This window comes from Saccopteryx bilineata, chromosome 2 (genome assembly GCF_036850765.1).
Source record: "Saccopteryx bilineata isolate mSacBil1 chromosome 2, mSacBil1_pri_phased_curated, whole genome shotgun sequence".
Taxonomy (NCBI): Eukaryota; Metazoa; Chordata; class Mammalia; order Chiroptera; family Emballonuridae; genus Saccopteryx; species Saccopteryx bilineata.
The window spans coordinates 169,487,316-169,501,966 of NC_089491.1; the positions used below are offsets into that span (position 1 = coordinate 169,487,316).

At 48.0% G+C, this 14,651-nt stretch overlaps 1 protein-coding gene across 2 annotated transcripts in view; it reads left to right on the top strand.

Moving 5' to 3' along the window:
• The window catches only part of BAZ2A (bromodomain adjacent to zinc finger domain 2A), a 46,071-nt gene extending 32,390 nt beyond the window's left edge, over positions 1-13,681 (top strand). Inside the window, exons 12-30 of one of the 2 annotated variants that reach the window (XM_066258378.1) lie at positions 2,063-2,163; positions 2,950-3,015; positions 3,197-3,424; positions 3,566-3,820; positions 4,191-4,405; positions 4,705-4,779; positions 4,992-5,172; positions 6,533-6,592; positions 6,791-6,935; positions 7,451-8,103; positions 8,256-8,478; positions 8,584-8,739; positions 8,855-9,006; positions 9,189-9,478; positions 9,568-9,700; positions 9,803-9,949; positions 10,352-10,578; positions 10,695-10,838; positions 10,926-13,681. In XM_066258378.1, coding sequence (XP_066114475.1) covers positions 2,063-2,163; positions 2,950-3,015; positions 3,197-3,424; positions 3,566-3,820; positions 4,191-4,405; positions 4,705-4,779; positions 4,992-5,172; positions 6,533-6,592; positions 6,791-6,935; positions 7,451-8,103; positions 8,256-8,478; positions 8,584-8,739; positions 8,855-9,006; positions 9,189-9,478; positions 9,568-9,700; positions 9,803-9,949; positions 10,352-10,578; positions 10,695-10,838; positions 10,926-11,091 — 3,617 coding nt within the window. In that variant the 3' untranslated portion in view covers positions 11,092-13,681. The remainder of the gene's footprint in view (positions 1-2,062; positions 2,164-2,949; positions 3,016-3,196; positions 3,425-3,565; positions 3,821-4,190; positions 4,406-4,704; positions 4,780-4,991; positions 5,173-6,532; positions 6,593-6,790; positions 6,936-7,450; positions 8,104-8,255; positions 8,479-8,583; positions 8,740-8,854; positions 9,007-9,188; positions 9,479-9,567; positions 9,701-9,802; positions 9,950-10,351; positions 10,579-10,694; positions 10,839-10,925) is intronic. The other variant, XM_066258379.1, reaches the window with a different exon arrangement.
• Positions 13,682-14,651: the final 970 nt, after the last annotated feature.

The following is a 14,651-nucleotide window of genomic DNA, read 5'->3' on the forward strand; positions in this document are numbered from 1 at the left end:
GTACTTTATATCCACATGAATATTTTGGGATAAAGCATCGACCTGGAAATGCTGAGGTTGCCGGTTCGAAACCCTGGGCTTGCCTGGTCAAGGCACATATGGGAGTTGATGCTTCCAGCTCCTCCCCCCCTGTCTCTCTCTCCTCTCTAAAGTGAATAAAAAAAATAAATAAATAAAATAAAATATTTTGAATCGTCAGTGACATTTCTTACTTTGAGATTCTGCTTGCTTAATGAGGTTTCTGAAATGTTGTTAAATTGCTAATGCCTCTGTTTCTCAGCATGGTTGACATTGTCTAGACAGAGTGAATCTGAATCATGCTCCCCCTCATTGGAAAGCAGCAGCAGGGTCCCAACTTTTTTGTGGCACTTCTTTAACAGCCGGTTTCTCCCTTGAGTTGCTCTTACTAGTGGAGCCTTGGGCAGTCCCCCAGTAGTTAAGAGAGGAGCGGGCCTTTTTACCATGTTTCAGCTTCTTATTTATCTTACTGGTTTGGTTATACACTCTTACCCACTGTCACCATTACAGAAGTTCAGAATTAATATAATTCATATGTAAATCCAAAAGATAATTGGCAGCATCGCTAATGGGATAGACAGGTAGGAAATATCTAATTTTTTTTTTTAATTAATTTATTTATTTACTTTTTTAAAATTTTATTTATTCATTTTAGAGAGGAGAGAGAGAAAGAGAGAGAGAAGGGGGGAGGAGCTGGAAGCATCAACTCCCATATGTGCCTTGACCAGGCAAGCCCAGGGTTTCGAACCGGCGACCTCAGCATTTCCAGGTCGACGCTTTATCCACTGCACCACCACAGGTCAGGCAGGAAATATCTAATTTTTAAGTTAATATTGCATTTACCCTTATATAGTATGAAGAATTTGAAAAAATTTGGAGTCTTCTGACTCTTAATTCAAAGATTGTGACTGTATGACCTAGAACAAGTGACTTACATTTTAAGAGAAGCCTTATAATGGCTCATCTGCACATAATAAATGTCTAACTCAGAGGGTTGTTGTACAGATGTGGTAGTGTTTTCTATGCCAAAATAGAATAGGTACTGTCATATCAAAAACATCAATTTTTTTTTTTCATTTTTCTGAAGCTGGAAACAGGGAGAGACAGTCAGACAGACTCCCGCATGGGCCCGACCGGGATCCACCCGGCATGCCCACCAGGGGTGACGCTCTGCCCACCAGGGGGCGATGCTCTGCCCATCCTGGGCGTCGCCATGTTGCGACCAGAGCCACTCTAGCGCCTGAGGCAGAGGCCACAGAGCCATCCCCAGCGCCCGGGCCATCTTTGCTCCAATGGAGCCTTGGCTGCGGGAGGGGAAGAGAGAGACAGAGAGGAAGGTGCGGCGGAGGGGTGGAGAAGCAAATGGGCGCTTCTCCTGTGTGCCCTGGCCGGGAATCGAACCCGGGTCCTCCGCACGCTAGGCCGACGCTCTACCGCTGAGCCAACCGGCCAGGGCCCAAAAACATCAATTTTAAAACACTATTGTTTGCAGAATCACACTTCAATATTCAGTCTTCCAAAGGGGAAGAAATTCAGAATTTTTTGTGGAACAAGATCTAGCAATTAAACATAATCAACAGCTATGTCAGTGTTGATCTGATTGCACTTTCTTGTACTTCCTTCGTTAATCAGTACTTCGAATTCTGGAGACCACTCTCTTTCCCTGCCAGTTTAGTTTTCTGTTCTAAAATCAGTCTATGGGTTGCTGCCCTTATCAGGTAGCCAGGGTGAGAGAGAGGCTATGTGGCTGGTCTGCCATCGTGGCCTCTAGGACCCCTTCTAAGGCAGTGCCATCTGTTCCAGGCACTGGTACTTCTGGCCCAGAGATAGCATTTGAGTTCTTTGTTCTACCCTATAACAGGTGCCTCTCCAACATTCCCTCTCCCTCTAATGTTTTATTTTGTATACTTAAAAAAAAGAAACAGGGAACTATGTTCTTCAGGGAGTTGCTCAGGAAGCCAGCTTTGTGACAGGCATGTGCTGCTGTGGATGCCGGAGATAGGTCTGCCTGCCTGCCTCACCAATTTTCTTTTTGCTCTCACAGAAACACTGAGTGAGGAAGATAAAATAAAGATAAGCAAAATCAGGAAGAAGTTGAAGCAGAAGGTACAACGTGGAGAGCGTCAGGCTACTATCCAAGGGCAGGTGAGGGACATCAGAGATTACACGTTGGGTTAACATTTCCTGTTAACAGCCAGGTCTATCTCTTTTTCCTTTTCCTGCATCTGCCACCCCCCATGTAGCAAGCACACCTTGATTACCTGGAATTCTGGGGGACTTGATTTAGGGAGTTGGGCTTGTTCAAGAATAATGGGGGCATCTCCAAGGTGAGAGAAGTGATCCATTGTCAACCCCTTATCCCAACTCTTACCTCTCTTCCCCAGGACCTTTGTTGGTTTTTTTTATATTTTTCTGAAGTTGGAAACGGGGAGGCAGTCAGACAGACTCCCGCATGCGCCCGGCCGGATCCACCCGGCATGCCCACCAGGGGACGATGCTCTGCCCATCTGGGGCATCACTCTGTTGCAACCAGAGCCATTCTAGCGCCTGAGGCAGAGGCCATAGAGCCATCTTCAGCTCCCGGGCCAACTTTGCTCCAATGGAGCCTTGGCTGCAGGAGGGGAAGAGAGAGAGAGGAAGGAGAGGGGGAGGGGTGGAGAAGCAGAGGGGCGCTTCTCCTGTGTGCCCTGGTCGGGAATCAAACCTGGGACTCCTGCATGCCAGGCCGACGCTCTACCACTGAGCCAACTGGCCAGGGCTCTTTTTTTTTTTTTTTTTTTTTTTTACTGTTTTTCTTTACTTTCTCCCCCTCGCTCCACTCCTTTTTTGGGGGGCTCTTTTTTTTTTATTAAGTCTTTTTTGAGTCCTAGCCCAAGCAGAGATCCTTTCAGAGTTTGAGGAGAAATGACTTCCTTCCCTTATGGTTTACAGGCCAGAAACAAGTGGAAACAAGAGACCAAGAGCTTAAAGCAGAAAGAAGCTAAGAAGAAATGCAAGGTAGGTGCATGTACTCATAAGTGTAACTCTGAAGTCACCAAACTGATTTTGCAAGGCATGTGTGAGTTGGTCTTTTTTAAAGTAATGTTTCTGGCTCTGGGGTGGGAAGATGGGGACCAGGGAAGGTAGGGACTGGAATCTTTATGGCACTCTTGATTCCTTTTCTCCCTTGGGTCCATAGGCTGAGAAGGTAAAGACAAAGCAGGAAAAACTGAAGGAAAAAGTCAAGAGGGAGAAGAAGGAGAAGGTAAAAAGGAAGGAAAAGGAAGAAGTAGCCAAAGCTAAGCTAGCCTGTAAAGCAGATAGAACCCTGGCTACGCAGAGGTGTGTGGAGGAGCAGCAGAGGCAGCAGATGATCTTGGAGGAGATGAAGAAACCCACAGAGGATATGTGTCTAACTGACCACCAGGTAGCGAGGGGAGAATAATGGGGCCTGGGTCTTGGAGGGGCCAGTTGTGAAGACACTTGGATTTAAGGAAGGACCTCCTAGATATCCAAACTGTTGTCTTCCAGTCTGTTTGACCAACCCCTATCACTTTTATCCTTCCAGCCTCTTCCTGACTTCTCACGCATCCCTGGTCTGATCCTGCCTAGTGAGGCCTTCTCAGACTGCTTGACCATTGTGGAGTTCTTGCACAGCTTCGGCAAGGTGTTGGGCTTTGACCCTGCCAAAGATGTACCTAGCCTAGGGGTCCTGCAAGAGGGACTCCTGTGTCAAGGTGACAGCATGGGTGAGGTGCAAGATCTGCTGGTACGGCTCCTGCAGGCTGCACTCTGTGATCCTGGCTTGCCCTCCTACTGTCAGGTGAGGTCCTTTGCAAGGCAGGCTGGGAGGGCCTGGGATCCAGTGCTTTGTCTCAGTTTTGCTTTTTTACGTTAAACACATGTAAGCCCCTACCTAAAGTGTTTGGGACAAGTGAAGAGAAGTGGAATTTCTGTTTTCCTTATATTTTTCCTTCTTATTTCTTTTTCTTCCTGGCCTCCCTCTGCTTATTTTGTTCATTTTCCTTTTACTCTTTCTTTTGCACCTTTCCTTTGTCTTCTCTCATCTTGTTGTAGCAACTTTGATTTTTTTCCTAATTAAACCCCAGTTCTCACCTCTATTTTCTTGTTCCAGATATATGCAACTTGAATTGTTTCACTTTCACTCTTCCTTTATGTTCTCTTCCAAACAGTCCTTAAAGATCTTGGGGGAAAAGGTGTCGGAGATCTCACTGACAAGAGACAATGTATCTGAGATCCTACGCTGCTTCCTCATGGCTTATGGAATGGAGCCAGCCCTCTGTGACAACCTGCGCACCCAGCCTTTTCAGGCTCAGCCTCCCCAACAGAAAGCCGCTGTCCTGGCCCTCCTTGTACATGAGCTCAGTGGCTCCACCCTTATCATCAAGTGAGGGGCAAGGGTGGGAATGGTTATTGTAAGCCTTGGTTAGAATCCGATGAGGAGGGTTTAGCCATCTAGAGTCTTGGGTGATAATGTGTCTGCTGCATACTCTGGAGATGCTGGAGTGACTTGGAATCGAATCTCGGTGCCTTCCCTGGGAGAACCCAAGCTTTCCTCCGCCACTCATTTTCAGCTTTAGGCTGAAACTTCCTGTTCAGCTTCAGCCCCTTTATCCTTGAGCCTCCCTTCTTTTTTGTGTGTGCTGCCACTTCTACCTCAAAATCCCATTCCCTATTCCCCTGCAGTGAGATTGACAAGACTTTGGAGAGTATGTCCAGCTACAGGAAAAACAAGTGGATTGTTGAAGGCCGGCTCCGGAGGTAGGGATGGGACAGAGGGCAGGGTCCCGAGAGAGGCGAGAAGGGGGAAAGGGTGAAGCATAGCCAGGACTTTTGCCTGGAACTTGATGCTCTTGGTCTTTCCCCTGGGGTTGGGACCTAATCCCAGGGCTCAGAATGGCTTAGATTCCAGATGTTTCATTTGTGGTAGTATCACATTCTTCACTATAGTTTCCCTTAATCTCTATTTCAAGACTGAAAACTGCTCTGGCCAAGAGAACTGGGAGGACTGAGGTAGAGGTGCAAGGGCCAGAGGAAGGCTTGGTGCGAAGGCGCAGTTCTCGGATCATGGAGGAGACTAGTGGCATGGAAGAGGATGAAGAGGAGGAGAGTACAGCAGCTTTCCATGGCCGTAGGGGTCGAAGAGATGGAGAGGTACTAGCTCCAGACCAACGAAGATTAAACTTGGAAAATGGACTATAGTAAACTCTTTTATTTAATGATTTTAGAGAGAGGAAGGAAAAGAGAGAGAAACTTTGATTTGTTGTTCCACTTACTCATGCATTCATTGGTTGATCTTGTGTGTTTCTTGCTGGGGATCAGACCTGCAGCCTTGGTGTATTGGAACCAACAGAACTATGGCCAAGGCTAGGGTTGATTATTGAACATGGAACTGTGCTGGTCCACTTACATGCAGATTTTTAAAAATAAGTATACAGTCAGCCGTTCGTATCCATGGGTTTTGTTTGGCTTTTTTGTTTGGTTTTTTTGTAGTTTTTTTTTTCCTGAAGTTGGAAACCGGGAGGCAGGCAGACTCCCGCATGCACCTGACCGGGATCCACCCAGCATGCCCACCAGGGGGCGATGCTCTGCCCATCTGGGGCGTTGCTCTGTTGCAACAGAGCCATTCCAGTGCCTGAGGCAGAGGCCACAGAGCCATCCTCAGTGCCCGGGCCATCTTTGCTCCAATGGAGCCTTGGCTGTGGGAGGGGAAGAGAGAGACAGAGAGGAAGGAGAGGGGGAGGGGTGGAGAAGCAGATGGGCGCTTCTCCTGTGTGTCCTGGTAGGGAATCAAACCCGAGACTCCTGCACACCAGGCCGACGCTCTACCACTGAGCCAACTGGCCAGGGCCTGGAGTTTTATATCTACAGAGTCAACCAACTGTGGTTCAAAAACAGTACTTTTTTTTTTAAGTAAGAGGCAGACAAGAAGGAAGGAAGGGAGAGAGATGAGAAGTATCAACTTGTGGCATCTTAATTCATTGATTGCTTTCTCATATGTGCCTTGCCTGGGGGACTTCAGCCAAGCCAGTGACCCCTTGCTCGAGTCAGTGACCTTGGGCTCAAGCCAGCAACTTTGGGGTCATGTCTATAATCCCATGCTCAAGGTTGATGAGCCCTTGCTCAAGCTGGCGACCTTGGGGTTTTGAACCTAGGTCCTCAGCATCCCAGGTCAAATCTCTGTCCATTGCTCCACCACCTGGTCAGGCTTAGTACATGTTATCAATCCACAGTTGGGAGTCCTAGTAGTATATGCATTCTTCTACACCAGTTTATATAAGGGACTTGAACATCTATGGGTTTTGGTACCCAGAAGGCATCCTGGAACCAATCTCCTACAGATCCTGGGGACAATTGTAGTTTAGTTTTGGGGGAGTCAAATATTATATGATTTTTTGACTGTGGGTGGGGAGGGTGTCAGCACCCCTTAACGCCTCATTGTTCAAGGGTCAACTGCATTTCTCTTTCTCGAATCTGATAATTCCTTTTCTCTTGATGTCTACTTGTTCTCCAGGTTGATGTCACAGCATCTAGTATCCCAGAGCTAGAACGCCAGATAGAAAAACTCAGCAAGGTATTGTGCTTCTAACCTCCCAGGAGCTGGAGATATGGGCTGGGAGAGAATTGATCACTTTATGAGTTGGGCCCAGGTAGTATCAACTTCACAGGGAAGTTGAGAGACATTGCCCTTCTCCCATATACTGGATGAAGTCACCATTGTCACTCTGGGAATGTGTTTTTTATTTATCTTCCTTTTCTATTGTCTACCCAGCGTCACCTCTTCTTTCGCAAAAAGCTGCTTCACTCATCCCAGATGCTGCGGGCATTCTCCCTGGGTCAGGACCGCTACAGGCGCCACTACTGGGTGTTGCCCTACTTGGCTGGTATCTTTGTGGAAGGAACAGAGGGGAGCTTAGGTAGGTGTGTTGTCGGAGCATGAATTGAGACTTAATGAACAGAAGTTAAATGGTTCCTTTCTCTCTGCCTAATCATTTTAGGCGCCTTTCATTTTATGAGAATCAGCATAGCGTAGTGGTTAAGAGCATAGGCTGTGGAGAAAGACTGCCTACCTACCTGCTCTGCCATTTATCACCTATATGTTCAGTTTTTTAATTTAAAAGATAGAGATGATAATATTATGTATATTCAGGGCCACTGACAGGCTTAAACGAGTTAATGTTCTTAGAATGGTGCTTAACACAAAGTTGGTTCTTCAAAAATGTTAGCTTACCATTGTGCTGCTGATGATGAATACTTGGGAGAATAGTGTTTCTTTCCCAGGTACTGTGTTCATTGACATATAAGTTGTTCTAATAAAACCTCAAAAAAGGGAATTAAAATCAAAAGAAAGTTTGTCTCCTGTATTTATACACCCCCTTTCTTTCCCCTTATGTATCAGTGTATGTCTTAAGCTCTTTACTTCTCTTTACAGTTCCTGAGGATATGATAAAGCAGGAAACTGACTCCTTGAAAGTGGCAGCCCATTCAGCATCCAGCCCAGCCCCCTTTTCTGTGAAGAGGGAGTTAGCTGGCTCCAGCACCTCTGCCAGTTCTCCTGCCCGGGCCCGAGGTCGACCTCGGAAAACTAAGCCTGGGTTTATGCAACCTAGGCACCTTAAATCCACTGTCAAGGATCAGGGTTCAGAAGAGCCCCTAGCCCACCTTCAGCCCGAGACTCAGACCCACCCTCAGCTTCAGGCTTATGCACAACCCCAGCTTCCGTTCCATCCTCCAGCCCATAATGGGTTCCTGGAGCCAGAAGGCTCCCTTTTATCTCTGGGTCAGAGCCAACACGACCTCAGCCAGTCAGCCTTCCTGTCTTGGCTAAGTCAGACTCAGAGTCATGGCTCCCTGCTGAGCAGCTCAGTCCTCACACCTGATAGCAGCCCTGGAAAACTGGATCCAACCCCATCACAGCCCCCAGAGGAGCCAGAGCCTGAAAAGGCAGAATCCAACCCTGATTCTCAAGCCCCCTGGTTTAACTTCTCAGCCCAGATGCCCTGCAATGCTGCCCCTACACCACCCCCTGCAGTTTTGGAGGACCAACCTACTCCCTCCCTTCAGCTACTTGTCTCCTCCAAGCTAGTAAGTAGCCAGAATTAGTGGTATGCACCTGACTTCATCTTACCACAGGCTCCATTGCCTGGCTATGGGCTGTTGTTAACATTGGGGATAGTGATGGAGGGCTATTAGGGTCCGATAAACCCTCATCCTCTTATGTTTCATCTCATGCACAGGTGAATAGACCCAGTGCTGCCAACCCCTGTTCTCCAGTGCAGCTCTCTTCAGCCCCGTTGCCTGGGGTGGCTCCTAAGAGGCGAGCAGGAGACCCTGGTGAAACACCACAGAGTCCCACAAGGCTGGGACAGCCAAAACGGAGAGGAAGACCTCCCAGTAAGTTCTTCAAACAGATGGAGCAGCGTTACTTAAACCAGCTGGCAGCCCAGCCTGTTCCCCCTGGTGAGTGACCTTGGGGTACAGTAGGGTAAGAAGACAGGAGTAGCATCAGATGTGGGCCACATGGTTCATGCTGGTTCCCACCCCACATACATAAACTGTTCGCAGAGATGTGTTCAGGCTGGTGGTGGATCCGAGATCCTGAGACACTGGATGCCACGCTCAAGGCCTTGCACCCCCGAGGCATCCGAGAAAAGGCACTTCACAAACACCTAAATAAGCACAGGGACTTCTTGAAAGAAGTCTGCCTACGGCCCTCAACTGGTAAGATAGATAATTAGACCCCACCTGAGCTAAAGATTTAGCCCAGGGTAAATGTTGAACTGCTTCTATGGACAATGGCCCCATGGGCCTTTCCTTCTGCCTTCTGTCTCCTCAGACTCCATCTTTGAGTTCAGTAAGTTACCTGCTTTTCAAGAAGGGATTATGAGCTGGTCCCCCAAAGAGAAGACGTATGAGACAGACCTAGCTGTGCTTCAGTGGGTAGAGGAGCTGGAACAGCGGGTCATCCTGTCTGACCTGCAGATTCGGGTACCCTGGGGCTGGCACTGGGGAGGGGCTTTTGAAGGGAGGATGTTAATCTTTTGTAAGAAAAAAACCATTGGGTCCCTCCTCCACAAGTCATCTCCCATGACTTTAATGGGTCACATTTTTTTCCATGCTTAATTTTCTTCTATTAAAATGAGGAGTTTATTTTGCTCTCCCTTCTGCAGGGTTGGACATGTCCTAGCCCAGACTCTGTTCGTGAAGACTTGGCCTACTGTGATCATCTCCCCAACTCCCAGGAGGATATCACCTGGAGAGGTCGAGTCAGGGAAGGACTGGCACCCCAGCGTAAAGCCACAAACCCTCTGGACTTGGCTGTGATGCGACTGGCTGCCCTGGAGCAGAATGTGGAGCGGCGGTACCTGCGGGAGCCCCTCTGGCCAGCTCATGAGGTTGTACTGGAGAAGGCCCTGCTCAGCACACCCAGTGCTGCCCCTCAGGGCACCACTACAGAGATGTGAGTGACCCCCCATTCTTGGTCCTGGGGAGAAAGGGATAAGTTTAATGGAGTCTGTTCATCCAGAGATCACCACTTGCTCCCTTCAGATCATATGAGATCACTCCTCGCATTCGGGCCTGGCGCCAGACGCTTGAGCGGTGCTGGAGTGCAGCCCAGGTGTGTTTGTGTCTGGGCCAGCTGGAGAGGTCCATTGCCTGGGAGAAATCTGTCAACAAAGTGGTAAGAGGCTGGGAGAGCCTGGGAAGGCTGGGGAACCAGGCAGCCTGGTGGATGGGGTCACTGGCAGACAGGTCACCCTGCCACCTCACAACCTTGGTCTAGATCTGTTTAGTCTGCCGGAAAGGTGACAACGATGAGTTTCTTCTGCTTTGTGATGGCTGCGACCGTGGCTGCCACATATACTGCCATCAGCCCAAGATGAAGGCTGTTCCAGAGGGAGATTGGTTCTGTGCTGTCTGTTTGGCCCAGGTAAGCCTTTTGCTCTCTCATGCCCACTCCCAAGCAGAAGTCAGGTTTTCTTCTCTTTCTACTTACTACCAGTCCTACAAATAGAACTTTCTGCCATGCCTTCAGTCCTCCCTTGGAAGGATCTCTGGCCTGTGTGCTAGGACACCTGGGTTCCTGAGTTCTGGTCCTTCTTTGGACAATTCACATAAATTCTATAGCTTCATCAATTCTACAAATTAGGAGTGATTATACTTTCCCTTTTATCTACCTAGTGAGTTATGTGAATGAATACACGTACTGGCTTATGTATGAAAGTATTTGAAAGCCTTCTCAGTCATTTAGACGTGTCGGGATGGTCATGAACTAGAGGGCAAGCTGAGTACATATCGGATGTTGCTGAGCTCATCTTTTTCCTGTAATTAGCAGGTAGAGGGAGAATTCACTCAGAAGCCTGGTCTCCCAAAACGAGGTCAGAAGCGGAAAAGCAGTTATGTGCTGAACTTCCCAGAGGGTGATGGCCGCCAGCGCCGGGTGTTGTCAAGAGGCCGAGAAAGCCCAGCAGCACCTCGGTACTCAGAGGAAGGGCTGTCCCCCTCGAAGCGGCGGCGACTCTCCATGCGGAACCACCACAGTGATCTCACATTTTGCGAGTGAGTTCAGTGAGTTCTGGGGACAATTGGCTCTACCCTTTACTGGAGTAGAGGGCTGGGAGCAGTCAGTGTATTTGCTTCCAGAGATGTAGCCATTACTTTCCCTTTAATGGTAGGATTATCTTGATGGAGATGGAGTCCCATGATGCAGCCTGGCCTTTTCTGGAGCCCGTGAACCCACGTTTGGTGAGTGGGTACCGGCGCATTATCAAAAACCCTATGGATTTTTCCACCATGCGAGAGCGGCTGCTCCGGGGAGGGTGAGTAGACATCAGCAACTGTCCCAGCTCCTCTGTCACTGCTCTAACTCTTACACGACTCACAGCGTGGCCTCTTCCCTTGCCCAGGTACACCAGCTCAGAGGAGTTTGCAGCTGATGCGCTCCTGGTCTTTGACAACTGCCAGACCTTCAATGAGGATGACTCTGAAGTGGGCAAAGCTGGGCACATCATGCGACGCTTCTTTGAGAGCCGCTGGGAGGAGTTTTATCAGGGAAAACAGACTAATCTGTGAGGCAAAGGTGGTGGGGAATTACCTGTGGCATCTCCCCTCACCTTCCAAACAAAAAGCCCTGCCGTTCTCACCTGCTGATGCTGCCCTCTGAGTCTTGACTCAAGTCAGAGATGTATCCCTGATATCTGACTCTACCTTTGGCAGCACCCACGTCCTCTTATCCCTGGACCCCTTTCCTCCTCTTGCTCCTCAAATAAGAGGGGCAGAGATGAGGTCCTTCTGGACTGAAAGCCAAAAAAAGAAAGAAAAAAAATGATTTCTCCTTTTTGTTTTATTTCCTAATTTAAAAGGAGGAGGAGGAAAGAACCCCCCCCCCCCCCCCCCCCCCCCGCTTCCTCCCCTTCCCTGTCTGTGCCCCAGCGATCTGGGGCTGTTTAACAATAGCAATAGTTCTAGTGAATGTGTGAAACCGAGAAACACTCTGTACTGTGTGTGGACCCGCAGTGACGGCCAGTAAAGTGGACTTAATTCCCGAGTGTGTCGAGCCGGACACTGGGCCCTGAACATGCTGCTTCCATGTTCAGTCCCCCTTCCCTCTTTCTCAGCTCTTCATCTTCCCTCCCACCTTTCAGACTTTCTGTCATCCAATAATGTAAGACTATCGTGTACGGGTTCCTTCATTCTTCTTCAAATCTTTTTTCCCTTCAAAGAAAAAAAAAGTCAGAGGTCCCTGTCTTTCTCTCTGTCCTCATCTTCCGCTAATAACTATCTCCTCTATAATGTTGGATACTCCTCACACTGTGAGTTTCTAGCCTTTTCTGAAACTCAGTAGCTGGGGGAGGGCAGGGCGGCATCCTTGACCCTGGACCTTGCAGCTCCTTCCCCCACCTCTTACCCAAACCTCCTTCTTGGGAACTCCTCAGGGACAACTACTGCTGAGTTTGGGCACACCCCAAGATGGAGGCCAGGTAGCAGTCGACTGGCCAGAGAGAGAGAGAGAGAGGAAGAGAGTGGTGTGTGAGTGTGAATGTATTTGGGGGGGGGCGCTGTTACCTGTGCTCCTGTATTGTTTGAAGGCATCCATTCAGTTTCCCCAAGTATCTGTTTTTATTCCCGCCTTCCCCATAGTTTCAAACCATCATATTTTTGTTTTTGGGAAACCACAGGAACCGTTTTCCCAGGTACAGGCTGTGTCTCTTCTCTCTCTCTCCCAGTTATTTCTGTTCCAGCCTCTAAACTGTGCAATCTTTCAGCAGGAACTCCCTCTCCTTTCAATAGCTCTGAGCTTTTGCAAGGAGAGGGGTAGAACTGGATCTTTTCCTAATCCCATGAGCTTCTGTGGGTTTAGTTGTGCTTTCCCTCCTTTGTACTTCATACCCAAGGACCCCTTCCCCAGCAGCAGAGACCCTGGAGCACAAGAAAGTAGGGAGGAGGGGTTTTGGGTACTGCCCTACATGTGACTATGCCCAGATTAAATCCCAGCATGTGAGAGGAAAGCTGCTTAACTCCCAGCTATAGCCATGGGCCCCTGGCCCCTGCTTTCCTGCTCAGCAGAGCCCCTCCCATCAGAATTACGGGTACTTGCACTGGGGAGGTGGCCGCTGGCTGGCCCAAGCAGAGAGCTAAGGCACCCAAGAAATGTTCCATAGGTAGGGAAGGGGGTGCCGGTGAGGGGAGCATTCCTTGTGCATCTGGCAGCACTGAATAGCCACTGGGGGGCATTGCAGGTCCTGGGGCAGCCCCTTTCTTATTCCTTTAGGCCCTTCTCCCCCATAACCTATTTCTAAAGTCGCCTTTTCTGTCAGATAAACCTCAAAACTTAATTTTATTTGAGATTTTTTTTGTTTAAAATAAGATGTGGATTGAAGAATATTTGAATTGACTTTATATTATGCATAAATATTTATATTTTATCTAAATAACTGCGCTGTAACAAACCCTGTGTTAGTCAAACGTTTGGAATTGTTAGAGTTGGGACTCTCCCCCACAGCAGTCTCCCCTGGTAGAAGGTATACTAGATTAATTTTATTGTCCGAGGCAAAGTGGACAGGGAAGTGAAATCTTGACTGTTCCTACTTTGTGTTCCTCTCCCAGCTCCATCTCTTTCCCGAGGGACCAGGCACTCTTAAGGTGGGATGGAGTCCTAGCCTCAGTCTGAAGAAGTGTGGGGGCTGGGGGGGGGGGAGGGCATGAGCAGAGGGGCCATTTCTCACTTTTCTCTCCTCACCTTCACTGCCTCCTGAGCGAGGTGGTCTTCTCTTCTTGATAAGTAAGAGTATTTGTAGGGAAGGCAGGTGAAAAGAAGCAACACACCTACCCCTTGTTTCCCTCCCCCGTCAGTTTAGTAACAGAAAAGAAACCACACCATCAACACCAACACGTTTCCATGTTTCTTTTACATCAAAAGGGACTTGACTTTTTATATAACCAAATGTGGTGTTTTAGTGACTTTTTGATAATGTACAGTTTTTTGTGAATTTAAATTTATTTCTTTCTATATTTTTAGGACCAATCTCATTTTTAATAAGGTTAAAAAAAGGAAAAAAAATCTAGAGAAAAAACTTGTTTTTGCCATGTGATGTTCCACAAGTGCAGCTGTAGAAAAGTGCTTGTCAGTTGAATAAAAACCACATTTGATAGAGATTGAAAAGACTCTGTGTATTTCTCTTTCCTTCAGCATAGGTTCTCATACTTGCCTAAAAGGAACACTGGGCATTAGTTAGGGGGGGTTGGCTGGTTTGGTATAGGTAGGAGATAGCAGGCAGGAGACCAATATGGCCATTATCTCAAAACTTAAAGTTTGCCTGTCTTCCCTGTGCAAGAGGATCCAGAATGGAGTTTTTGCTCCTGTGGTTGGCAGGGCTGTTGGTGTCTCTGGGTTGGTGCTAGAGCAATGTGGGCTCAGTGTGCTAGTCTCTACCTTGTGAGCCGAGCTGGCTTCAGTTTCCTGAGCTGCCAGCCATATTCCTGTAGTAGCACACACGGGCCCATCCACAGCTTCCATCCATGGATAAGGAACCAGGAGGTAGATGTTTGTGTTTTATTTCAAAACAAAGATTGAAATAAGATTAAATGAAGTTTCACCAAATTGTAGGAAAGGAACATGAAAATCCCAAGGGTCAGATAAAGAAGAATATGGATCACATTGGCATAGACATGGGGAGGTTATAAAACTAGAAGCCCCTGGATAAATAATGTACAAAATGTACTTGAGTATAAATTAAACTTTTCCTGTCTAAGGTCATAAGTGCACACCAGAGAGTACCCACCACCCAAAAAGTATGTGTTTTAGGGGGTAGGACACCAGTAATGGGCGAGGACTTTCTTTACTCAGGCTAGAAAATCTTACCACCCTCCAGGTCAGAAGTTTTATTTTGGTGAAACCTCTAACTGGAATAAGAAGAAGGAACATCTGCTTAGAGCTCTGCTCCAATCTTGGTGTTCCTGGGGTGGTTCCCAAGGATTAGTTAATATCCTAGTCCAGGCCATCATTACACGGTTGGTCTCCCTGGCCTGCCACAGAGATGCCTAATTGAAGAGTTCATACTATTCTAGGGTGACCAGAAACAACCCTGCACTTGATCATGAATCCTTTCTAGCCCCCAGCTTTCTAACCCTCC